Consider the following 25,273-nt stretch of genomic DNA (forward strand, 5'->3'; position numbering starts at 1 on the left):
TGAACTCTCCTTTTTTTCCTGAGTCCCAGCATGAGTGCTCAGTTCAGCCAGGCTGGTTGTCTTCCCTGCCACTTTGTCTTACAAATCGTGGGCACAGCCAACTCCTGCACTTTTAAGATGTTGTTCTTGAAGAGCCTGCAGCCTTCCTGGACCACTTTATCCTTCAGGACTGTCTCAACCAGAATCCTGAGCAGGCCCAAGTCTGCCCTCTAGAAATCCATGGTGGACGTTTTGATTACTAAGTACTGAGAACTTCACCATTTGGTAGTCACTAAGCCCAAAATGGTCTCTGACTACCACATTTCCCAGCAGTCCTTCCCTGTTTATGAACAACAGGTCTAGTGCTCAAGAGCCAAGTCCTCTTGTAGGCTCCCTTACCAGCTGTATCAGGAAGTTATCTTCCATACACTCAAGGAATCTCCTAGCCTGTCTCCTCTCTGCCATGTTGCATTTCCAACAGATGTCTGGTAGCTTGAAGTGCCCCACCAGAAGAAGGGACAGTTATTATGAGATCTCTGACAGCTGCTTGCAGAATGCTTTGTCTGCCTCCTTATACTGGGACACCCAACAGGCTATCTGCCTTATTTGCCTTCCCATTCATCCTTACCCATAAACATCACTATCATCATCAAGCTCTATGCAATCAAAACAGTCCCTAACATACAGAGCCACCCCAGCGCCTCTCTTTCCCTTTCTGAAGAGGTTATAGCCATCCATTGCAGCATTCCAGTTACGAGAGTCATCCCATGTTTTTGTGATGGCAACATCATAGCTGTCCTGTCACACAGTGGCTTCTAGTTCCTTCTGTTTGGTGCCCATGCTACATGCATTGGTGCAGATGTGCTTGAGCTGGGCTATCGGTTTCAGCCCCAGCATTGCCAAGCCACCCCTAGGCTCATCTCTGCTGGGCCTGGTTTTATCCCATTTCCCCTTCAAACCTCATTTAAAGCCATCTTGGGAAGCCCTGCCAACTCATGGTTAAGAATCCTTTTTCCTTGTGGATAGTTCCACTCTATGTCTCACCAGCAGGTCCAGTGCCATGTAACCATTCCCATGATCAAAGAACCCAACATTCAGTCTATGGCACCAGCCCCTAAGCCAGCTGTTGATCAGGTGTGCTTTCCTGTTCCTTTCAGCATTCCCTGCCCCTGAGGGAACTGAGCAAAACACCACCTGTGCTCCTGATCACTCCACCATACTGCCCAGGTCCCTGAAGTCCCTTTTTATTGTCCTAGGACTGCTCTTCATCATCTCCTCACTGCCCCCCTGCGGGACCAGAAATGGGCAGGAAGCAGAGGGCTGCACCAGAGCCGGGAGCTTCCTACTTATATCTCTGACATGGACCCCAGGAGGGCAGCAGACTTCCCTGTGGGATGGGGCTGGCTGCCACACCGGGCTGGCTGTTCCCCTCAGAAAGGAATCCCCTGTGCCAATTGCCCTCCTTTTATATTTTACAGGAGCGGTTCAAATGCGTGAGGCTGCTCCCTGGATGGGCCTTTAGAGGCACTGACAGCTCCCGGATCTATTTGCACCTGGGAAGGTGCGGGGGGGGCCGGGAAGGGGTTCGTCTGCCACCCGGCGCAGAAACCCGTTTCCATTCACCCCCGGTCCCCTCCGGGATCCTTTGCTCCCAGCGGTATCCCCAGCGGTGCTTCCAGCGGCACCTCCACTGCCGCCTCCTCCGGGCCCCTCCCGCCCGCGCTACCGGGGCCCGCCCGTTATGGGCGGGGGTCGCGTCCGTTGCTCTGGCAACGCCCAGATCTCTCCTGCGGCTTCCCCGCAGTTTCACCCCCCCTTCTACATCTCCCCCACATTCCCTGCCAGAGGAAAACCTTCGGGAGAGAGAAAGCAAAAGAAAAAAGGAACACCCCTCCTCCCGTTAGCCGAGATCTGCTGCGCCGCTGCGGATCAGCTCGGCTCAGCCACCGAGGGTTGGGCCCTTCACGCTGCTTTTAAATCTCCCGCGCTTGCTCGGGCAACGCCCAGATCTCACTGCACGGGGCCTACCTAAAATGCCTAAGAAGATACTTTGATGTGTAAAAAGGTTGGCAGTAAGTTAGAAGATGTATTTGTTGAGATGTAGCGGGACTGTAGGGATGTAACTGTGCTGTGATGCTTTTCTGGGGAGTGCCCTGGCTCAGGGAATGATGGCAGCATCTTTCTTGCAGGCCCAGACACAAAGATGGAGTGTCAGAAAATCGTGGATTTTGGAAACCAGCTTCTTCGGAGGAAAAATGTGGACTGCACTCGAGAAGACAGCCGGCTCTCCCGATGCCTCAACACTTTTGACTTGGTGGCTCTGGGTGTAGGCAGCACGCTGGGTGCAGGTGTCTATGTGCTGGCTGGGGCTGTGGCACGGGAAAATGCGGGGCCCGCCATCGTTATCTCCTTCCTTATTGCTGCCTTGGCTTCAGTCCTGGCTGGACTCTGCTACGGAGAATTCGGTGCTCGAGTTCCTAAGACAGGATCGGCTTATCTCTACAGCTATGTGACCGTGGGTGAGCTGTGGGCCTTCATCACAGGGTGGAATTTAATCCTCTCCTATGTTATTGGTAAGTGTGGTGGGTGAGCTGCGAGACCCTGGCTTTAGTCCAGGATAGCAGCCTGGTTTGTAAGATCGGCTTTGTTTGGGCCACCTGCGTTGCTGCTACAAAGTAGACTCTGCACTTGTGCACTCCCCACGGTTTTTGGGGCTTGCTTGTGGGATGTGTTGGGGGTGGCTTTTGTAACTCGGTGAGGTGAGTGATGTGCCGTGGGCTGAGGGTTTTTCCCAAACTTGGCTTATTGCTGCTGTGACCTTCTCTGAAGATTCACATCATCCGTTTGGCATCCCCTGGCTGCTGCATACTTGTCAGGAATGAAAAGCATTTTCCCTAGGCTGAGAAGGAAGCTGCTGACAGAAGGATGCTTTTATAAAGCAGCATCTCTATCGCAGCTGACCAAGGATTAATGCTTGGTCCCTTTAAGACCTGCTTAAAGCGTCTGGAGATCAGAATTTCATCTTGTGAATAGCTGCAGGATTAAGCTTAGGGTGACCTGCAGGTTCACAGTCTCCGAAACGTCCAAGCCAAATCCTTTCTAAGCCCTTGACTCCCACTAGGAGAGGCCTTGGATCAAGCTCAGAGCATGCAGTGTACAACTCAGCTGATACACTAAAACTAAGCCATACTTTCCTGATTATGGAGTCCTGTCTGTGACAAGCACATCCTGGGCATGCTGCTTGTCATCATGCCTGTAATTAAGGCTGCAAGCAACTTGCTGGTTGAGAGTGAAGATTTGTTGGTTAAAATGAAGGCTGATGCTATGCTAAACTATGAAAGGGAGAGGGTTTTTTAAAAGTAATTTTACAGGATGTCTAAGTGTTACCTTGGAGATTAGTTCCCATGATGCTGGGGATGGTAACATCATATTAAGAATGATACAGTGATGTCACAGCTGAGATCATACTGACTCTGCCCTGGGTGCTTTCTGCAACGTTTTTTTCCTTGTGTCTTTTCTTTTTTTTTTTATATTTAAGAGGTGAGAAGATAAAGGGCCAGAGTCAATTAAACACCTCTCCTTAGAAAATCTGAGTCGTGTCATTCTTTTATGACTCAGGTTCACTGCTGCAAGGAAGGGATAAAAATAGTTTTTTTAAAAAAGTAAGCATGTAATTTCCTCCAGAACTCTAATATAGAGTCTACCGAGGCTACACACAGAAAAAATTGAGCAGACTTCCAGGTTATTTATCTTGTGTTCCAGAAAGCTAACAATAAATTGTCTCCTTCATGCACCTGATCTAATTAGGTACATCCCTTCCCACTTTGATACTGCACTACCAAAATGACTGACATAGCTGTGGATGTTATACCACTCATTCTGCAAATGCAAATGGAAAGATTCACTAACTGAACATTACATTCCCAGAATCTGGGCTGAGCCTGGTATTGCTGAAATGTTGTTTTTTTTATCATTTTATTTTTGTCCTCCCGTAATAGCTTTTGAACTACTGCCTCAGTTTTTATTTCAGAGTTGGCTGCTCAATGTATTATCACAAGGCAGAAAATTCAGTAAAAAGTAAGTAGATATTATTCGTGAATGTGTCCAAACACAACTTTGTTACTTTACATTCAGTCCTGTGACAGAAAATTCATGTCTGCAACTGCCTTTCTTATAATTTGGGAGGAAGGGTGGCTAAGCAGGAAAAAACAGCTGAGGGGGAATGTGAGATACAGTAGGTCTCTTTATCTTACCCAGCTTTTCTCTCTGTTCTTATTGCCCCTCTTGTGAGCAAGAAAAACTCCCAGCAGCTTTGAGAGTGTGGAGAAGAAAGATACATGCTGTAGTTCAGAGCTGGGAGTTGGGAGGGGCAGAAAGCCAAATTTTTTTCTCAGTCGTGCTGCAGAAACTGCCAAGCAGTGCCACCCAGACCAGGTGGGGTGATGGGAGCTTGTGGGAGCATGGAGAGCTTGGTGTTTTCACACTGAGTTTCTCAGATACCTGTTCAAAAAGCGTTGTGGGGGTGAAAAAGGAAATGCTGAGGTCTCAGGGAGGATGGCCACTAGCTTGTAATTAATTGAAATGATGTGGCTTGGGGGAAGACTGGCAGAGGGCTTGGAGGTTGGTGGTGAACAAAAACGTGTGTGCAATTGATCAGTCACAGTTTAGAGAGAAGGAAGAAGGTATCCAGGACCTGGGTCTGGTGTGAATTTTCTTCTGGGATTATGTGGGTTTTTGGGGAATGGTGCCAGATTGTGAGAAGCATTTTGGGTACAGGAAGCTGGTGGGAGCTATCAGTACCATGAGTAACAACATCCCTGGTGAGAAGCTGCTGCTGGGGCTTCCAGGGGCACACACTGACCTCCTCATCTGTGCCTGTTCCTGCAGTGAGCCCTCACCTGAGCTCAGCTGCTCTCCTGGGAGGCATCTGCTGCAGCCAGGAGCCACTTCACTCTGTCAAGGTCATGCTGACCCAGATCTAGTAAATCCTACTTGATGCAAGCTGAGTGTCTTTGCACCCTGCTCTCTAGCAACAGTAAGATGTTATCCAGGTATCTGTGATGTTGGAATAATTCTAGATTTCCCCCAGCTACATCAAGCTTGTTGAGCACAGAGTTTGGGATAAATGGCTGATAGTTACATGGAACTGGCATTCAAGCAGCTGGCACCTAATGCATGAAGGAGCTGGTTGTTCCTGTCCTAGAACATGAAATATTAGAGCCAGAACAAAAAAATAACACTAAGGAAATAGTCTCTTCCTTCCAATTATGCTAAAGTTAAACTGAAGAATCGTAATGTGGTATACAGTAGCTTTTGGAATTTTTCAGGATTAAATTGGTGGCACTGCTATCACACCTCTTTAAAAGCATTCACACTGTTCCCTTTGCTGTTGCAGTGAACAGAAGAGTCTCCAAACAGGTCTGTTTTGCAGCTAATTTTTATGCTGTTGCAAAGATGGATTGGGGCAGCATGTGCCCAGGTTTGCTGCAGGTGCTGCCCGCCAGGTTGAGCTGCAGGCAGGCACAGGTGTTGTGCTGGAGGTGAGACCTGAACACCCTCCCATGGGTGAGTGTGTCAGGACAAACTGTTCTAGATGGAAGGGGGCCCCTGATGACATCCTCTGAGGAGCTGCTCTGCAAACCAAAACCTATCCAGGCTTTTTTTAATTACGTAATTGTAATAGTAATTGTATCATGCAATTAGGTGCTGTTATATATAGTTTTATATATATATGCAGTATAAGACATCTTTATAACCATAGCCACTATAATGCAGGAGAGGGAGAAGCTATTATCCACACCTACTTATTTTACACAGTGCTGTCACTGTCTGGTGGGAGTTCTTCATTGTTACTATTTCAGTTCTATGAAATTAATCGTCTGGCCCAGAAAATGTCCCATACTTGGTCATCTTGAGATCCCAGGTTCAGTCCTCATCCTGACAAGCTATGTGTGTTTTGGTGCTCTGGGGAACTGCAGCACAGTCTGATCACTTGCTGTGGGCAGGAGTTGTGCCACTTGCTGGTGTGTCACCTACGTCACCAGTGTCCTGCTGATTGTGCTCAGATAATCTGTAAATTATATCTGAGTCTTGATTCAGCTTGGATCCTCTAGCAGCAGAGTTTGGAGCCAGACCTGTGTGTTGGTGGACTGCAGAGCTGATGGAGTTGCACAGGTGTTGTGGACCAGGCTGTGGTGGTCCAGGATCATGCTGCCAGAGCCCAGCTGGCTTCTGTAAGGTCCCTCTGCCTGGGCTGCAGTCAGCTGGCTCTGGGCTGCCAGGGATTTCTGCAGGTATGAGAAGAGACTCAGACCTCTCTAGCAGCAGAAATTAACCAGGTCTGGGGGGAGTTCAGGTTGTTGGGAGCATCAGGAGAATGTCTGTCTAGGCTGCATCTTAAAGCAAAGTTGAGATTTACTAAGAAGCCAAACCACTTATAAGGATTTTTTTTATCTTGTCAGCTGAGCACCAGGCTGAGACCCACCATCTGTGTGTTACCATCAAAGCTGAATACAGGCCCTGGGTTGGATCTGCACAGGAAAGGCTGCTCCCAGCCCCTGGGAAGCTACACACAAGGTTGCTTTGGGGCCTTTCATGGCCAAAAGCTGTGCAAAGTGCCCCCTGTTTGAAATGTGTGCCAGCTACAAATGGTAATTTGCATATTTTTTGTCCTCTGGCAGGAACCTCAAGCGTGGCCAGAGCTTGGAGTGCGACGTTTGATGAAATTATTGGCAAGCACATTGAAGAATTTTGTAAAAAATACATGACGATGGAGGCTCCTGGAGTGCTAGCAAAATACCCAGACATCTTTGCTGTGGTGATAATTGTCATCCTAACAGGTAAAACCTTGGAGGGGTTTGTGTCTTGGACCTGTTTCTTCTGTAATTTCATTGTTTGCTTTTGGAACAGGCACAAAGTCCTGATTTATTCTGGATAATGTATTAAAGGCTTGTTCTTTGCTACAAGTGTTGGATTGACCTATATCTCTGCTGTGGAGTTAGTACAGGGCATGGCCAGTTTATAAGGTTTTTAAATAGAGGGGAGCATTCTGTATATTTTTTGAGCCCCTTTTAATATCTTCAATCACATTTTATATAAGGAAGAACAGAAAAGATGACATATTATTCTCAATCAGTTATGGAAGTTAAATCCTTCTGTCTACAAATGCTATTACACAAGAATTTCATTCTGTTGACCTATCAACCTTATTCCCCCTTTGATAATCTGCCAGTTTTCAGTTTCTTTAGCCAGGAAAGTGAGAAAAAAAATATGGAACTGAGTACAAACCTCATGTACTACTGTTTTTTTGTTTTGTTTTGTTTTGTTTTATTTTAGGTATATATGGGCTTCATTCTACAGCAGTGAGTGCAAGACTGCAGAATAATAAATGTGTGATAAACAGTGAGGTCCTCTTGTTTTCTAAAAATACACCAAGGCTTTAATCAGAATTCAGAAAAGTTTTGAAAAGTAAAATTAAAATCCTGTAAAATTAAAATTCTTCTGAACTTTTAACTTTACTTTTACTCAAATATAAACACTACAAGTTAGTAGCATAGAGCATAGGTGGTCCTGTGTAAATATTAGGAAGAATTTTTTCACTGTGAGGATGACAGAGCACTGGCACAGGCTGCCCAGGGAGGTTGTGGAATCTCCTTCCCTAGGGACATTCAAAACCCACCTGGACATGTTCCTGTGTGACCTGCTGTAGGTGACCCTGATCTGGAAGGAGGGTTGGACTCAATGATCTTTTGAGGTCCCTTCCAACCCCTAACTTCCTATGATTCTATGAAATGGGAGCAGGGTTCCCTAGATGCCACGTTCTGTATCATTGACACTAGAAGTAGCTGTGCTCCTGGATTTGTCCAAGCTCCTATTTTCCTCTGCTTCTTAGGAAAGTTGAATGCTCTTTATAACTTCTGCATATTGTGAAGACCTCTGAGACAATGATCCTTCGTGAAAAACCACCTGAGATGCTTTCTCCAGGACTCTGGGTGGAGTGTGAGGCTGTGCCTAGGTGGTACAACCCACTGCCGTGAGATGAATGACCAGAGCACTGGAAGCAGCTTAGCTGTCTTAGCAAAGCACTTTACCAGGGGCACGTGCTGACTGGGCATGCTGGGTGGGAAGGTGTAGGACATCCCACAGCAGTAATGTTTAGTATGAAGTCCTTGTCCACCTTCTGGATGAGCTACCTGAGCTACTTGACTTTGTGGGGAAATGTGATATCTTAGGCAGAGCACAACATGGGCAGAGCTGGGTTACCTCTGCAAGCCCCTGGTGCCTGCTCCTGGTGGCAAAACACCTGACTGTGTTATCTGCCCTCATTTCCTCAGGGCTCTTGATTTTTGGCGTGAAGGAATCAGCCCTCGTGAACAAAGTGTTCACTTGCATCAACATCCTCGTCCTTGGCTTCGTCATGGTCTCTGGCTTTGTGAAAGGATCCATTAAAAACTGGCAGCTGACTGAACAGGACATTTACAACACCAGCCACAGCATTTATGGAGACAAGTAGGTTGCATCTTTTCTTCTTAACTCTGAAATTGATGCATTTTCAATAGGGAGGTTTGTGGAATGATTTAGAAAACCAGTAAATGTCATGGCTCCCTCCTGGTTTTGGTGTGTGCTTGCTGAAAGCAGGCTGTGCTGATGGGCTGAACCTGACAGGAGTTAGGCCCTGCTGTAGAACCAACCATTTCCAGCCTCATGACCAACATAACATACAAATTTGAAAGGAAAGAACTTTTTAGACAGCTTCCTGCTCAAGGCTACACCAGGCTGGCTCTGGTGCCTGTATGAAGCCATAACTCAGTATAGCTCTGTAGTTTCTTTAGACACTTGGGCAATATCCTTGAGGCACCACTGTACCTTTTGGAGACCTTGTCCCAAACGGCTCAATAAAATGAGGGCAAGTTACAGATTATTTTAATGCACTGAAGGAGATATATCTCAAATCAATTTCTAATTAGACTTTTTTCTATTTGACCTGTATCCTGTCTTCTTATACAAGATCAAAATTGAGGATCTTACAAGAGTTCCCAGCAATACAAGGCTGTTAATTTTTGCTTGAGACTGTACTACACAGAAAGAGAGCCGTTACATCTCTCTGCATACATCAATTCAGTCCTGGCCTGCTATCTAAATCCTTTATGTTGGCCTGCAAGGAAGTACAGTTTGGCAAAAATATGGAGAGGTACATAGATGTTGCATGGGTCAAGTTTGGCTTGTGTACAAGCTGCTTATATTGAGCCTCTCTGCAAAATTCATCCTGCAGTGAAAAAATTACTTCTCTAGGAAAGGTACCCCCTCCTTCCTACTGCTATTCCCTTGCAAGGAGCAATTAGTGAAGTAGCTTCAAAGCGTAACTGTAGCTCTTTGACCCTTACCACTTGCTATTTTTGTGAAGTCCATCTGGGGTTTACTTTACTTCATTATTTCCAGAGTAATCCACATTTGCATTGTGCTATTTCTGCAGATAATGGGCCATTTTTCATCTAAGTCTCAACAGAGCTTCTATGAGAGCGTTCAGATGCTTACACCTGATAGGATTTTGCAGATTTTGGGATTTACTTTAATTTAGTTGTCTTAATTTATATTTACATAGGCTTTTCCCTGAAAAAGTAACCTAAGTCACTTGAACTGAAGAGTTTGTGATACATGGCTCAACCCTGATCTGGAGTCCTGATCCAGTGTGCATGGGGATCAGTATGTGTCTGTCTGTTGACTTTAATGAACTTTGGGTGAGGATCAGCAAAGTATTTGGTGCATCAGAGATGGAGATTCCTCTCGTCCCTCAGAGATGAAGGCTCCTCCCTCAGAGGTGCAAGCACTGTTTGGATATGATCTTGGCATAGGGAATTTTTAAGCTGAGAGTGGACAATTGGGTGGATTTTAGACAGTTGTGGCACTCTGCATTGTTCTCTCACGTCCATTCACCTACACTTTATCATAGTCCATCTTAGGTGAAAAGTGGATGGTTTACATGTTTCTCAGTGTTCAGCTTTCAGAATTAAACGTGCTTTTTCAAAAGCTTATGTTTAAATTAATATGTATTACTGCATTACACATGCAGTAATATAGGAAAGGAATTTTAATATTCATGCTATTTTCTCCCTTTCCTAGACAAGACATATTTATCCGCCCCAAAAAAGAGGTGGTGGGACGAAACCATGAACCATTTTTATTCCATGCATTCCCTAGGCCAGTCCAAAGCTCAGCATTGGGCTGGGCTTAGCATTTTGCCTGTCTTTTGTATCCCAGTGTGTGAAAGGGAGAGTGTTTTCCTTCAGACTCGTTGTATTTTTTTATGAGCTATAATAAATAATTTTATAAGTCCCACCAATGCAGGATGACTTCTAACCCAGTGCCATGCCTTTTAGTCAAACACAGGAAGAAAAGCTTTATGGTGTTGGAGGGTTTATGCCCTATGGATGGAAAGGAGTCCTCTCAGGAGCAGCTACATGTTTTTATGCTTTCGTGGGATTTGACTGTATTGCTACTACAGGTAGGATGGAAGATGTCTTAATTCTGGTAATGAACCTGTTTGCTGGTAGATTGGTTCAGTAATGTTGCACAGCACAGAGAGTGAGTAATTCAGGGCACTTCATTCACCATCCCTCTGAACCTCAGCCGAGAATATACTCTTGGCTCAGCTGGTTCTAATAGTTAAAAGTGTCCGAAGTGTATGTCCAAGTGCCTGCCTGAGTGTTGACTTCTATCTACTGTGGCACACAGCTAGACTGTGTAATCCACAAAACAAGCTTTCTTCCTTCTTCTTTGCCTTCAGGGCCCAATCTTGTGGGTGGTTACTGATGACACTAACCATGTCAGACTCCACAGGAAACACATCCAGCTTTACCAGTTATGCAAACAGGGAAGGCCCAGGTTCAGATGCCTTTTATGTATTGTGAAGTTTGAACCCCTGACTCCAGATGATGCTTTAATCAACAGGTTATCCTGGAGTAGGGTTTTTTAGTGCTTTCAGCTGAAGAAGATTCACTAGCTTCAAGTATTTGAAGAGCTAGAGAAAGAGGGAGCCTCTGGGGAGTCAACTGCAGCCTAAAGCTTTGCCTCAAAATCAGGGGGAGTTTTTATCTCAAGGTTCGCAGATCTCCTTCTGAGAGAGAAACCATCAGCATTGTTATATTTCTGCTGGCTAGGAAGAATCTCAGTTCTGGGAAGAAAGAAGGATTATCCTTAGTTTCACATTTGGCAAGAACTGAATTGCTTCAAAGCTAGAGCAGAGGGAGTAGGAGATCATCACAAACACAGATAAAGCAGTACTGCCTTTTCTTCCAAGGCATCTGAGAAGTGCCAGCTCCATTACTCCAGACAGCCCTAGAGCTTCTCCTTGGAGGAGAAACACATTCATCTGCCTTTGACTTTTAGATGTAGTGATCTCTGCTGTCGGTTCATCCCCCTTGAATGCCAGACCTCAGGAGCTTTTGTTTTCAGAGAAGGGTAGATCTGTACCACAGGGAAGCTGTTTCTTAATTTATCAGTGCCTGAAGTTTGAGAAATCTCTTTTTTCCTGCACATTCATACTAACTTGCTTATCAAAAATGTTTCATAAAATCTAGAGAGAATCCTTTTTTTAAGAGTGGTTTTCAAAGTTCCATATGATTTCCAGGTGCTCTGCGAAGCCTGCCTTTTGTTGAAACTGGGCACCTATGGTGCTGTGTTTGTTAGGTAGCAGGTCTGGTGGAGATACTATGTGAAATGGGCACCCATGGATTTGGCGTGCAACTGCACAACAATGTCTTGTCCCATCATTTGTGATCACTGAACATTTCTGGGGGTTGCATCATCCATGCAGGGTTGGACTCAATGATATCTTGAGGTCCTTTCCAACCCCTAACATTCTGTAGTTTTGTGATACCAGGAGGAACTGGAGATAGACATTGTCTTTTTTGAGAAAGGACTATTTTTAATCCAGACTGTCTGTGCCTGAGTTTGCAAGGTCCCCACAATTGTTTTTCAGAAGGAAGGACTGGAGGAGACACGCTGTAGTATGCCAAAGTGAATAGGGCAGGCCATCAGCAGCATCATGGTCTAACAGCACCTCACTGCCCATGAAGCCTTTGAAAGCCCCAGGCAGCATAGGCTGGGTTGGAATAAAGTTTCTGCTCATCGTTTAGCTGATATTTCAATTTCTTTCTTCTAGGTGAGGAGGTAAAAAACCCTCAGAAGGCCATTCCTATTGGCATCGTGGCATCTCTCCTCATCTGCTTCGTGGCTTATTTTGGAGTGTCAGCTGCCCTGACACTCATGATGCCTTACTACCAGCTGGATACCAATAGCCCTTTACCCAATGCCTTTAAGTATGTGGGTTGGGATGGAGCCAATTACGCAGTGGCTGTTGGATCCTTGTGTGCACTTTCTACAAGGTGAGACACTGCTCTTCCTTTGTGCATCTCTCAAGGCAAAGAGGGATCTCCAACTCCTTTAAAAAATGGTGCATGTCAGGGCTTTGCTTTCACAGTGTTTCCTGAGTCAAGAAAGGCAAGACCAGGCTTAGGTCTGAAATTCAGACTTACTTACCTCAAAAGAACCAAGATTTCCCCCAGTGATACATTTCAGAGATGCACATGACCAGTATCACTTCAGAAACTCCCATCTTAGCAGTAGGCCCAGCAGGTGCATTTCTGCAATATAAATTTAGGTTGAGTGACTAAATCATGGAGGCAGCTCTGCCATGCAAGCATGGTTTTCCCACAAGACATCCTGGCCTGCTGGGTGGAGAGCAGACTAGAGTCAGATAGTGCAAGATGCTTCTTATGGAGCATATGGGGCTTTTCATATTCAGGGCCATCTGTCTACAGGTTGCCTGCAGGACAGTCATCTGGATTGGATAGGCAGGATGGAGGTAGAATATGTCATCTTCTCCTGTTCTCTGTAGACTTGTTGTTTCAGATCACCTTACACATATCCAATTAGGTGAGCATCTCATAGAGGCTCGCAGAAGTTACAGCTCTTTCGCTACATGAAAGTCTGGCTGTTTTTTGTGCCTCATGGCTAAGTTTAGTTATCCAAAATCTTAGAGCTTTCACCTCAGTTGCCAGCTATCAGTAACAATGGGTGTGCAGAGGGAGCCCTTGAAGGAGAAGCTGAAGTGAATGAAAGCCACCTGTTCTATGTTTGTAGTGCCATAAACTTGCTTTCATTTTTATGCCTGTGCTCAGCAGGAGGTGATATAAGTAGATTATTTCCCCTTCTATGTCCTTAGTCTCCTTGGCTCCATGTTTCCGATGCCTCGGATAATTTATGCTATGGCAGAAGATGGACTTCTCTTTAAATTTTTGGCTAAAGTCAATGAGAAGAGAAAAACTCCAATAATTGCAACAGTGACATCAGGGGCCGTTGCAGGTAAGATCAAAGACTTGAATGAATGTGTGAAAAGGAGATAGAAGCTCACCATAGGGGCAGATGAGTCCACCTGACTCTGTCTCACTTACTAATTGGATGTATTGCACAGCATAATATCCCAGAGAGTGGCCTGGGTTTCTAGGACATGCCCTGGAGAGGCTGGGTGAGCATGAGGAGCTCGCTGTGTATCTGTCCCTCTTTCTCAGAGCTCATTGCTGCCATCCTGTCTCATGCCAAGAATTGCCTTCATCTGCTCCATGGGTGCTCTGCTGGCTTTAAAAATAATTAACCCCCTGCAAGGCAGCAGCCAGTGGTGCCCCAGCATCCTCCTGACTGTTGGCCTGAAGACATCACACCACCTGTGGGTAGCAGCTCAGCAGAAGACTCCGGAGCATCCAGAGACAGGCAGATGGCCCTGTGGCACCAGGGTTTGTTAATCAGTCATAGCTGGCAGCCATGCTGTTGTCTCTTTCCCTCTGCCAGCCCCCAGGAATATGGGAATTAAACCTCCCAGATGGCAAGCAGCTTATCCCCTTCTTGCTGCCACTCCCTTCCTCCTGATGCCTAGCAAAGAGGAGAGCCTTGCTGCTGCTTCTTTACCTTCTGCTTCAAATGCAGGTTGAGCTGTTGGTATGAGAATGGCAACTCCTTTGGTGGGGAGGTGCTGCCAGACTGCTGCCATGGGCTCTGAGCTCCTAGGAAAGGGCACAGCTACTGGTGCTGGGACTTGCAGAGTGTCCTCACAGCTGCTTTTCTCACACCTTCCTCTTCTGATTGGAGTCATTGGGTCCAGACTGAGAGGGAAAAAAAGAGACAGGTAAAGTAAAAAAAGACATGCTTTGCAGTCCCTTCAGGTCTCCTCAGAGTGGTCTGTAGCACCTGGGACCACAGCACAGAGGAAGCTGCAGGGACAGCACTTGACAGCTGAGCTTGGGGGTTGGGTTGGTTGTTGAGCTCCAGGTGGTGTTTTGAGGACATACATGCTGGGCCAAGCTTAGCTCTAAGGTCCCTGTACTCTCTCATATACAGTAGCATCACCTGCATGTCTGACTGTGGCACCTGTCCTCTGCTTACTTAGTTCTCCTTCTGAAGACCTTTATACAAAGTCCTTTACAGGTTCCAGAGGCAACCTTCCAGAGGTTGCCTGGTGTGTAAGCAGGGCAATTCCCAAGGGCTGTCAGGCTATGCTTTTTCTGGAAACCCCCATGAAGAGACATGCTACCTCAAGATGGCCTCCTTGATGCTTGGTCCCCTTGTGTGCACAAGCCTGGTTTAACCACAGCTAAGCTGAGATAGAGGAGTGAGGTGCTGCCCATCCTCTGCTGCTTCAAGCTACTTCTGGGAGATAATTGTGGTCTTAAAGGTGCTATGGGTGGTATGGAGGGCTCCAGTATTGAGGATGTGCCTTAGACACCTGCTCACTGCTGGTAGTTGAGACAACAGGCTGGCATTTACTATCGTAAATGTTCCTCTGGTTCCAGCTAGTGAGGCTGTGCTGGGACAGCCTACAAGGTTTGAGGTATTCATGCTCCAAGTCGTGCCTCTCCTCGTCTCAGGACAGCTCAAGCTCCCCTGCTGAGTTCTGAGCATCAGTCACATGTGAGTTGCATTGTCATTTATGCTCCTGAGATGTACATATCCTGCCACATCACTGATTTTTCTTCCCTCTCTCACGTTTTTCTCCTTTTACAGCTGTTATGGCCTTTCTCTTCGACTTGAAAGATCTTGTGGATCTCATGTCCATCGGGACCCTCCTGGCTTACTCCTTGGTGGCAGCCTGCGTGTTGGTACTGAGGTATGGATGTAGTAACTGCCTCTCTTGTACCACAAAGACAAATCACACAGTGATCTGATGTCTTTGTAGTTTCCATAGACCAAGTAAAACCATGAACATCTCCAGCTATGGGCATGTGAGGAATTTGTTTCTTTAAGCTCATGGAGGATTGTGCTAGTTGGATCTGCAAGGGGGTCCTATGAACTTGGTTAACCCTTGGTCCATGCCACTCCTCCTGCAGTCAACCTTGAATGCCCTGGGAGATGTGCCAATGGGTAGAGATGAGGGAGGGATGCCTGCATTGTCATCATTTGTTCCTACCAGGGATACAGTTTCAGATCATCTTATGTTTGGAAGGGGATTCAGGATGAAGTCTAGCAGCAGCAAAAAAGCTGAGCATGTGTCTGCAGGATCAGTGCCTTAGCCTGCGTCTTCTAGAAGTGCTGAGCTTCCATGGCTTCCCTAACCTTAGCTGGAAATAGGGTACGTTCATTGCTTGGCACCTCATAGACAACAGCACTTAACCCATGAGAACTGTACTTTGAAAGTCATGTTACTAAAAAATACTTTTTTGTATTCAGTGACTTACTCAGAGTCAGATGGAGGCTTTTTACAAGCTCACAGCAAATGCATTGAACTAAGAACTGTCTTGCAGCAGGTGAAAGGCCAGCACTGCCCGTGAATGCTGTCACTTTGTGTTTGTGCTGTCCACCCTTTAAAATCCTGGTTTATTTTTCTTGTCCTTTTTATTTTTCCTCTGATGTCCCAGCCCCTTCTTCTTAGAGCTGGAAATGACTTCTTTATTTTTGCAGGCTGCTGTACCTATCATGCAGCATTTTCCCCACACAGGCTGCCAGAGGCTGTCTCATTGCATGGCCCAGGCAGCTGATTTGTTTGCCCTTTTGGCTTCTTAATGAAGTAGCAGCTAAATATTTTCTAAAGCTATAAGTCCTGCAACTAATACCCTGCTGTGACCAGACCCAAGGATTTCACTGCATTTCTCAATTTGTGGTGTTTCACAAACACCCTCGTTGCAAACAGATCCCCACAGGAGCCAGAAGAGTGGCTTTTTTCTTCATGGATTGTTTCCTGTGGTTGTTCATCAGGACTCTGTTGAATGAGATGCTATCCTCATGTGTCACAAAAAATTACCATTCTTTGTTCCCCTCTTCCTTCCGTCCCTATGTGGCAGCAGACAAGCTGGTAGAAGAGACTGGGATGGAGGAGGACAGAACACCAGCAATGCTGCTGTGGGGTGTGACCAGCAGCTGCTGGGGTGAGGTATCTGCTGAGCTGTTAGCTCAGCCACCTCCATGCCAAAACTCGAGAGCTGAACTTCCACAGATAACCCCAACAGTCCAGCTGTGACCATCTGTCTCCTCCTTCCTTTTCCAGCAGTCCCCTTTAAAACTCTGACATTACAACCAAGCTGTAGGTGATAATAGCTGACCATGTTTGCTTACAACATGACAACCTTTTTCCTCAAGTTTACCCCTGAAGCAGAAGGGTATTGACATTATGTGGGCCTGGTCTGGTGCTATAGTTATCTGGGGCAGAGCTGTGGCTGTCTGTGTGGCCTTTAAACAAAAGGTAACCTGTGCCAAATAATATGCTCTTTATTTAATTTCTCTTTTCCTAGGTATCAGCCAGAGCAGCCTAATTTGGCATATCAGATGGCTAGGACAACAGAGGATAACAATGAGTCTGTGAGCACCAGTGAGTCGCAGACTGGATTTTTGCCAGAGGAAGAGGAGAAGTGTTCCCTCAAAGCCATACTGTGTCCCCCAAACTCAGACCCTTCCAAATTCTCAGGCTCAGTAGTGAATGTCTCAGCCTTCATCATTGGTAAGCACTGAGCAGCACAACTCTGGGACAGTGAGTCTGCTCGTAGGTCCTTGTACTCACCATGGAGGGAAAGCTCATCTCCTGGCTGTGATTTTGATGAGCTCTTGCAATGGCCAAAATGACTGAAGATCTAGAGATTAAATTTATGACTTGAGAAGAAATCTGCAGATGGGGGAGGGGTACATAGGGCATATCTCTTACCAATAGCTTTTTCATGTGTTACTGTTTTGTTTGCTGAGCTTTCACATTCTGCTTTGTCTGCTTGTTGTTTGGGGTTTCTTTTTCCTATACCTAAAAAAAATTAATTTGTAAGCTTTGGTATCTGTTCACAGGTTTCCTTATTGTGGGTAGCTGTATCTTGACTGCCCTTGAGCCAAGCATTCTGATAAAAACTCTATGGATTATTGCTGCCATCCTTGTTCTCATTGTCAGCTTTGTTATATGGAAACAGCCTGAAAGCAAAACCAAGCTTTCCTTTAAGGTGAGTGTCCTGGGAGGTGTAGCTAGGAAATAGGTGGTTGGAGGAGGAAGTGCATGTTGGGCTGTACCAGAAGGGGAGACTTGGCCAAAGGGATGTGCAGAGAATATAGGTATGATAAAAGGGTGTCATAGAATCATAGAATCGACTGGGTTGGAAGGGACTTCAGAGATCATCAAGTCCAACCCTTGATCCACTACCACTGCAGTTACCAGACCATGGCACTGAGTGCCACATCCAGTCTCTTTTTAAATATCTCCAGGGACGGAGAATCCACTACTTCCCCGGGCAGCCCATTCCAGTGTCTGATCTCTCTCTCGGTAAAGAAATTCTTTCTAATATCCAACCTCAACCTCCCCCAGCACAACTTAAGACCGTGTCCTCTTGTCTTGCTGAGAGTTGCCTGGGAAAAGAGACCAACCCCCACTTGGCTACACCCTCCTTTCAGGGAGCTGTAGAGAGTGATGAGGTCTCCGTGGAGCCTCCTCTTTTCCAGGCTGAACAGCCCCAGCTCCCTCAGCCTCTCTTCATAGGATCTGTGCTCAAGTCCCTTCACCAGCTTAGTTGCCCTCCTTTGGACCTGCTCCAGGACCTTGATATCCTTCCTAAACTGAGGGGCCTACCAGAGTTGAGCTCGGCCTCTGTGTGTTGTTTCCTCTGGTGGTCTAAACTCAAATGTCAGTGCAGGTGCTTTGCTGCAAAATGTAGCATGGCAGACATAGCATTGTGTCAGCCTGCTGCCCAGCAATGCCCCATGGGCAGAAGCAGATTTGGCACAAGAAAAAGGGCCTGAAGGGATTAGCTGAGAGGTTGGTGGAGGGAATCAGGAGGGGAAGGCACGTGGTCAGATTAGAGGCTACAACAGAGAACTTGGAAGGAAAAGTAAATGGTGCTGGAGTCCTGGAGAAGCTGGGAGGGCAGAAGAGAAGGTCCAAGAGAAGTATGGCCACAGGGGAAGGGCAGGGCAGTGCTTTTGAAAGTAGATGCTAATAGGATATAGAAGAGACAGAGAACAGATGAAAAAGGGATGGTTTTGAAAGGCCACATCAGATGGAGGATAAAGGAGAAAGAACACAAGAAGCAAGCTTGCGTGTGAGGCTCAAAGGGGTACTCCCTAAAAGGCTCTAAGAAAGTGCACTTTTGTGTCCTACTTAATCCCCATAGAGACTATGGGGTGACCATTCTCTTTTAGGAACACTGCAATCTATCTGCCCTGTCCAAGCACACCATCCTTTCTATGTTAAACAAACACTGGGATGTGGTTTGTTGTTGGGTTTTTTTTGAGGTTTTTTGTTTGTTTATTTTCCCTGATAGGATCCTGCAAGTCAAGTTTTATCATAGAATCATTAAGGTTGGAAAAGACCTCTATAATCATCAAGTCCTACTTTCAACCCACCACCACCATGGCAACTAAACCATGTCCTGAAGTGCTACATCTACACTTGTTACAACACCACTTCCCTAGGCAGTCAGTTCCAAATGCCTGACCACTTTTTCAGTAATTTTTCCTAATTTCCTAATATCCTAATCTAAATTGAATATTAGGATATCCAATAACTAAAAAAATTATGGATAATCTAAGTCTAAATTCAATCTAAAAATTAAATTATCATTATTTCAGGCTGTTTCCCCAATCTTTTAAGTTGATTTTGGATTCTAATCCTATTCTTTAATTTTCGGTGTTCATTGATGACAGTTTTTCAGTAAATTCTCTGATTTTAATAATTTATTCCAACCAGAATTGCCCAAGGTAGAGTTTTCAGCTCAACTTCGGGGTTATGGTCCCAGAAGTGGACCACAGTGTGGTCACAGAAATGTCCAGAGGCAGAAAACTTAGTATCTGTCATTTAGACTGCATTTTTTGAACTTGTTTCTGAGACCTCTTTGCCTTACGCTCAGGATACTTGATGGTTTTTTACCCCTCAACCACTGTACAAGAAAAAAAATTAAAAATAGCCCTGTCAGTGCTAAATCTGTAATGGCTGGCTCTTATCTCCTTGTTGTCCTTTAGACGTTTACAGCCTGACTCTCAAGTAATTTTTCTCCAAAGTCTCTGAGAATCCAAGGCTGACTGGTTTGTTCCCCAGCTGTTTTTCTGTATTTCTTTGTAAAAGGGTAATTTGTTTTCCTTCTCCAGTCTTTAGGGACCATACCTTTCTACCAAGAGATCTCAGAGATGCCCATTAATAGTTAAGAGATCGTTTCTGCAATCTCTGGACACATAACTCGCCAGCCTGGGGAAATTTCATTTGTCTCTCCTGGATTGAGAAAGCCTAATTTAGAAGAATATTCTTCTGCTTCCTAGTTTGTGTGCCCATCCTCTTTCTCTAATGATATAAACAGCTGCTCACCATAATTACATTTTTTTTATGAGGCTTAAGTCAAGAAATGCCTACACCATTTTAGCCTGTTTCTTTTTGTAAATCTATTTTTTTCGTTAGGGGTTAAGTTCACTTTCCTCTTGGTTTCACCATATTCACAAACCATTCTATTGTGAGTGCCATAGTCTAGCAACTGCAATGGTGGTTTAAGGGTTGGACTCGATGATCTCTGAGGTCCCTTCCAACCCAGCCAATTCTATGATTCTGTGATGATTCTATGCCCTTTCTGATTCTGTCTTCACATACCTGTGCTATTTCTTTATATCCTGGTTCTTGCTTTTTGGCTTTACTGTTTCATTCTTTCTGTCTCAGGTCATTAAGGCATTCTTGGTACAGCTGCACTCGTCTCTTAAAATACTTTCTGGTTTTCTTCTGTTGTGGGGTAATTTACTCTGTATTGCCTAATTACCTTGGTACTTGCTGGATGAGGTTCCTCAGGTTCCTCCTCTGACATTCCCCTTACCTTCTCCTGCTCTTCAGTAAGCACCAGCCATGATGCAGTTCTTGGTTCTCTTCACTTCTCCTTTGCCCCACAAGTATTTGGAAGTGTTGGAAAAATTTGCCTCTTGCCTCCTTCCAGATCACAAAACAAGGACAACCACTCTTAAAACAGGTGAACGACATTATTCACCTCCATCTCCCACAGTGAATTGTTGTCCTTCACTTTGGTCTAACCTTGCCTTTTCTCAGATATGGCCCCTGAAGGGTTGGTAACAGCCATTGTTTCCCTCCTGTAAGAGATGCAGTGTTCTTTCCTGCCCACTGATCTACCTTGTGGATGTAATGCCTGCCCTCTTTCTTTTTTTCAGGTACCTCTTTTGCCCCTTCTTCCTGTTGTGAGTATTTTTGTGAATGTTTACCTCATGATGCAGCTAGACCTAGGCACGTGGATACGGTTTGCAGTCTGGATGCTCATAGGTGAGTTTGAGAGAGTAAAAAAAAGATGCTATGTTCAAAGTTATTTTGTTAACCATAAATTTACTGTAGCATTCCAGGGAGGGATTCTGCACTCATATCATTCTTGGGCAACTTCAATGACTTAACAGAAGCTATTTAGGCAGTGTGTCTCAATCCTCGTTTTAAATTCAAGGGTCATGAAGCCTTTTTGAGGACAAACAGCAACCTGTGAACTATCTTACAGGTCTTGTTGCCAACAAGAAGCCTTATAACGTTTCTTCTTGGCTGGCCTTGAACTGCAGTCCAGGTGGTAGGGCTTTTACTTCCGGAGCTGAGGGAGCTGAGCTGCATCCCAAGCTGCTCCCAGTAGCCACTCGGAGAAGGCTGAATTGCCTGAAATGCCTAGGAAATTTGTTATGATGAAAACAAGTAAGGACAGCATCAGTTTCAGATATATTTTACTGAGATGGAGGCTGTAGGCACACAAATGAAGAGAGAAAGATCTCTGCTGAATGGACTGCAATGGACACACTGAAAAGCAGTCTATAATTGACCCCCCATTCGGGGCCTGGATAATAATTTTTGAAAGACTGGTGCCTGTGTAAATGTCTTTTTTCCAAGGAAGGTGGTGACTGTCCACTGGAAGCTAGCTGTTGGGAGGGCTGGAGTTACCACTGGTGTCAGCTGTGTGGGTCAGTGTTAGTAGTGGTTTCTGTTCCCTTACAGAGCTAACTGTGCCCTCTCCTCTTGGCTTCCACAGGCTTTGTCATCTACTTTACCTATGGAATATGGCACAGTGTGGAAGCCACCTATGCAGCCTCAGCAGAGGCAGAGAGAAGCACAGAGGCTGGTTCAGGCAGCTGTAAATGACTGCATGTTTGGGTTACGGGCAACTGGGGAATGGCTGCAGCAAAGGACACTTTGAGGTGGAGATCCTGAGCCAGGTGACAGCTGGTGAATCCTTGATGCAGGAACAGGGAAGCGTAATGCCAGACTCTCCAGCCCAGTTGCTGCAGCTTGCAGTTTCCTCAGTAGCACAGCTGAAAGGGATCACAAGGAAAAAAAAAGCCACACCTCTGACATACGCCCTGCAACGCCGTCAGCTAATCTGGGGCTATGCGCTTCCCTTCCTCCCTCCTAATTTCCCCTCCTCCCCAGTATGTAGAAAAATTGCTTCTGTGTGCCAATTAACCTTAAATGCTGCTATGAAACCAGGCCTCACAAGGGTCTTCTTCTGAGTAGCCCCAGGAATTACCTTCCCACAGGTAACTTTATCTGATTACACCTGGAGCAGATTTTGCGGTGCTGCTGTCAGGCTGAGACCAGATTCATCCTTCCCTCGGTGTCAGCTCTTCCCCATGTGTAATCACAAAACAAGGCTCTCACCAAGCTTTCACCCCATTAAGGAAGCACCTGCAGGACTTGCATTCTCTGCAGTGTCAGGTCTCTTAAGTTTTTAGCTATTTTTTAACTATATATTCATATGCTTTAAAGCCCATTGCTGGTGTGAAATGTTGGGAGGGTTTGTGGTTGCTGCTTTTTAGGTGAATGGTCATATGCAGGTAGCTCCAGCAGATACTTCTGCTGACTGTTCAGCAGAGGGATTGCCAGGTTTAGCCATAAAAATATTTAGTGCAAGTACTTGAATTGCTTGATAAGAACATGTGTCTCCAAAGAGCTGTCCTACCTCTTCACCTTGGGAATCACTAGTGGTGTGGCTGCAGTGGTGGGGTGGCTAAGAGAAATGAGCCCAAGCAGTGTCCTGTTTTCTTCTCCCTGTATCAGTTCTGTCTGCCAGCCATGTAGCATCAGCAAAGGATTTGACCATCAGGCTTTGGTGTGGCTTCAGTAGGTGAAGTGCATTTCTGCCCCAGGAAGGGGAGGTACACGAAGATCCTCAGGGGCTGGAACTTGACTGATGAGCAATGCGTGGTGTCTATCCCCTGCCCAAGGGATGGCTGTGGGGATATGCAAGGCCTTCTCAGTCCCCGTGGTCCCAGTAGAGCCTACATCCCAAAAGACACCTCTAGGCTTTCCATTTGGGAGGAGCTTCCATTTGGGAGGAGCTGGAGATATCTCCAGAGCCTGGCAATCATGGAAGATGAGAAATATGGAAGTGAGACCAGAGTCTGTGTTTAGTTGGCAGTGCCTTGGTTTTGCTGTAAGACTAATTTTTTTTTATTCTTTCTAATAGTGTTCCCCAGCTAAGTTCACTACTCTAAAAAAGGCTAACTAAAGCACCAGGAAGGTTGGCCATGCCCATGTAGTGCCACTGACTTAAATTCATGCTTCAGCTTTACTGAAAAACAAATAACAGAATCAGGAGTGGTTTGTGTTGGAAGGGACCTTTGAAGACATCTAGTCCAACCACCCCTGCCATGGGCAGGGACATCTTTCACTAGACCAGGTTGCTCAAAGCCCTCTTCAGCCTGACCTCAAACACTTCCAGGAATGAAGCATCCCAAACAGATACTGCAAAAATCCTTTCTCCCAACGTGAGTGGATGCTGTCCTAGGTGACCTCCACACTACTGCCTCTGAATACAAGACAATCTTTGATCTGTTTGTCAGCATGGTTCTTGCTGATGAAGGGATGGGATCTTGTCACCCTTGTTCAGATGGAGAACTAAAGAGCATGACCAGAGTCTTACCAGGAATCTGATGCAGCAGAAAGGGGAACCAGACCATCATTTCCCAACTCACACAGCTGGACCATGGACCGTCTCTTACAGGTTTCCATGAGAGACTTGATAGCCTTTGTTTTGAATCTTTCTTTTTAATCTTGGCCTTCTTATAATCTACTGGGAAGCTCCTCTTTCCGGAGTTGGAATTGGAAGGAGTGAAGGCAACGTGTGCATTTCCTGCTGGGTGCATTTTGAGTGCAGTTACCCCAACAAAATGAAGTCAGGGAGTGCACCAGTTGCTGGTTCTTGACCGTTTGCCAAGCCTTTGCTCCTTGTGCATATGCAAAGTCTTACTCAAACAGGAAGAGAAGAATATAAAAATTAAAAGCAGCTAGGTTGAAGTCCATTTTGTTTAAACACAGGCAAGCTCTACACACTCCACAGCTTCCCAAGAAGCACTGAAGATGTGCTGGGGAGAGAGAAACTGTAAATTGAGATGGGAGCAAAGTTTCCTGTTGTACCAAAAACTTAAGGGTGATTTTCCCTGCCTTGGGTAACAGCTTCTGAGCAATTAAGACATTCAGCAATGACTATCTGGAGGTGAATTCTGACTGGAAGTGTGTTTCCAAAGAAAGTTATTTAAAAATATGCAGATTTCTTGCTGTATTTTTTTTTATAAATGTTAACTTATTTTTTTGTCTGCTTAGGGACCTGTTATATTTATATTCTTTAACTTTGTTTCAACTTTCATGGCATGTAATAGCACAAAGAAGAGAAAGTCTTGATGGGGTCATTTTTCTTCAGTTGCTTCTCTCTGAGAAGATTCACAGAAAAACCTTTCTCTGTCATCAGATTTGATAGTTAAATGTGACATTACCTGCACTGGCCTCAGAGCCACCTACTGCAAATTTGCTACTGGAGGATCCTTAGCCCCATCTCCCACTCCTGCATCATGACTGCTCCAAACTAGTTCCCTGGTGGTGGGTGCTGCCACCTCTCATGCTGTTTTTTGCTACTTAGCAGATAACAAGGAAGTGGAGGGAACCTGCAGCCTTGAGCAGGGAGTGTGGGTGACTCCCCTGGCTCTCTGTCTACCTGCTTCTCTGTTGTCCAGCTGGAGCTGGGGACCTCCTGGCCTCCCCTTTGCAGGACTCGACCTGGGGAGTGGACTGGTGGGGAGGAGATGAGTTTGACAGAGCTGTGTACTCCTGCCCTATCCCCTCCTGGCTGCATATACCCCTTGCTTGTATGTTTTGTAATCTGAAAGGTAAATTTCACTGCCTTCTCTAGGCTAATGTCACGGACTTTGCTTAATGGGTGGGGTTTTTATGATTTTATTTTTTTTTACTGCCTCCTCTGCCTCCCTGCTGATGTCTGCATGTATCTTTGAAGACATGCAACTGCTGCTATAACCTTGCTGTTGTGGAAGATTTGCTTTCATTCATTTGAGCTGTTCTTTGTAAATAGTTCAGTCATTATTTTATTAATAAGAGTATTTTGTACAGATGCAGAGCACTGTGCTGTATGAAGAGGTGGGAATGGAGAAGCGATACCTTTACTTGGCACAAGAATAGATCCTTTTCTGCCAGAGCTGAGAAACATAGTAAAAATGGCCTGCTGAAATCTAGCTACCCTGTGTAGAGTCCCAAAAAGAGTATTTGTCTCAAAACATCCACCTTGACAAAATGGATATTGCGCTCAGGTGGAGGCCTCATTCATAAGCCACCTGGACTCTGTTCTCTCAATGAGAGACCCTCATTTGGGTTTCCACCCTGATAAATGGGGCCCTCTTCTCACAAGAGCAGCCCCTCCTTTAGTGGCCATCCCTATAAGCTGAACACTGGCCTTACAAGGGGAGCTCTGTTTGATGGCCACCCTGACAGGTCACAGGACACTGTCCTTGTTTGATAAGGGACAGGGGCAGGCAAGCTGTA

The 25,273-nt window shown here is 45.6% G+C and overlaps 1 protein-coding gene across 1 annotated transcript in view; it reads left to right on the top strand.

Annotated features, from left to right (window-relative positions):
• SLC7A1 (solute carrier family 7 member 1) overlaps positions 1-23,053 on the top strand; it is a 45,339-nt gene extending 22,286 nt beyond the window's left edge. Inside the window, exons 2-12 of the mRNA XM_030468946.1 lie at positions 2,169-2,552; positions 6,660-6,818; positions 8,313-8,487; positions 10,356-10,480; positions 12,140-12,362; positions 13,202-13,341; positions 15,034-15,136; positions 16,755-16,960; positions 17,293-17,441; positions 20,629-20,737; positions 22,911-23,053. Coding sequence (XP_030324806.1) covers positions 2,183-2,552; positions 6,660-6,818; positions 8,313-8,487; positions 10,356-10,480; positions 12,140-12,362; positions 13,202-13,341; positions 15,034-15,136; positions 16,755-16,960; positions 17,293-17,441; positions 20,629-20,737; positions 22,911-22,924 — 1,773 coding nt within the window. The 5' untranslated portion in view covers positions 2,169-2,182 and the 3' untranslated portion in view covers positions 22,925-23,053. The remainder of the gene's footprint in view (positions 1-2,168; positions 2,553-6,659; positions 6,819-8,312; positions 8,488-10,355; positions 10,481-12,139; positions 12,363-13,201; positions 13,342-15,033; positions 15,137-16,754; positions 16,961-17,292; positions 17,442-20,628; positions 20,738-22,910) is intronic.
• Positions 23,054-25,273: the final 2,220 nt, after the last annotated feature.

This window comes from Calypte anna, chromosome 1, assembly GCF_003957555.1.
Source record: "Calypte anna isolate BGI_N300 chromosome 1, bCalAnn1_v1.p, whole genome shotgun sequence".
Taxonomy (NCBI): Eukaryota; Metazoa; Chordata; class Aves; order Apodiformes; family Trochilidae; genus Calypte; species Calypte anna.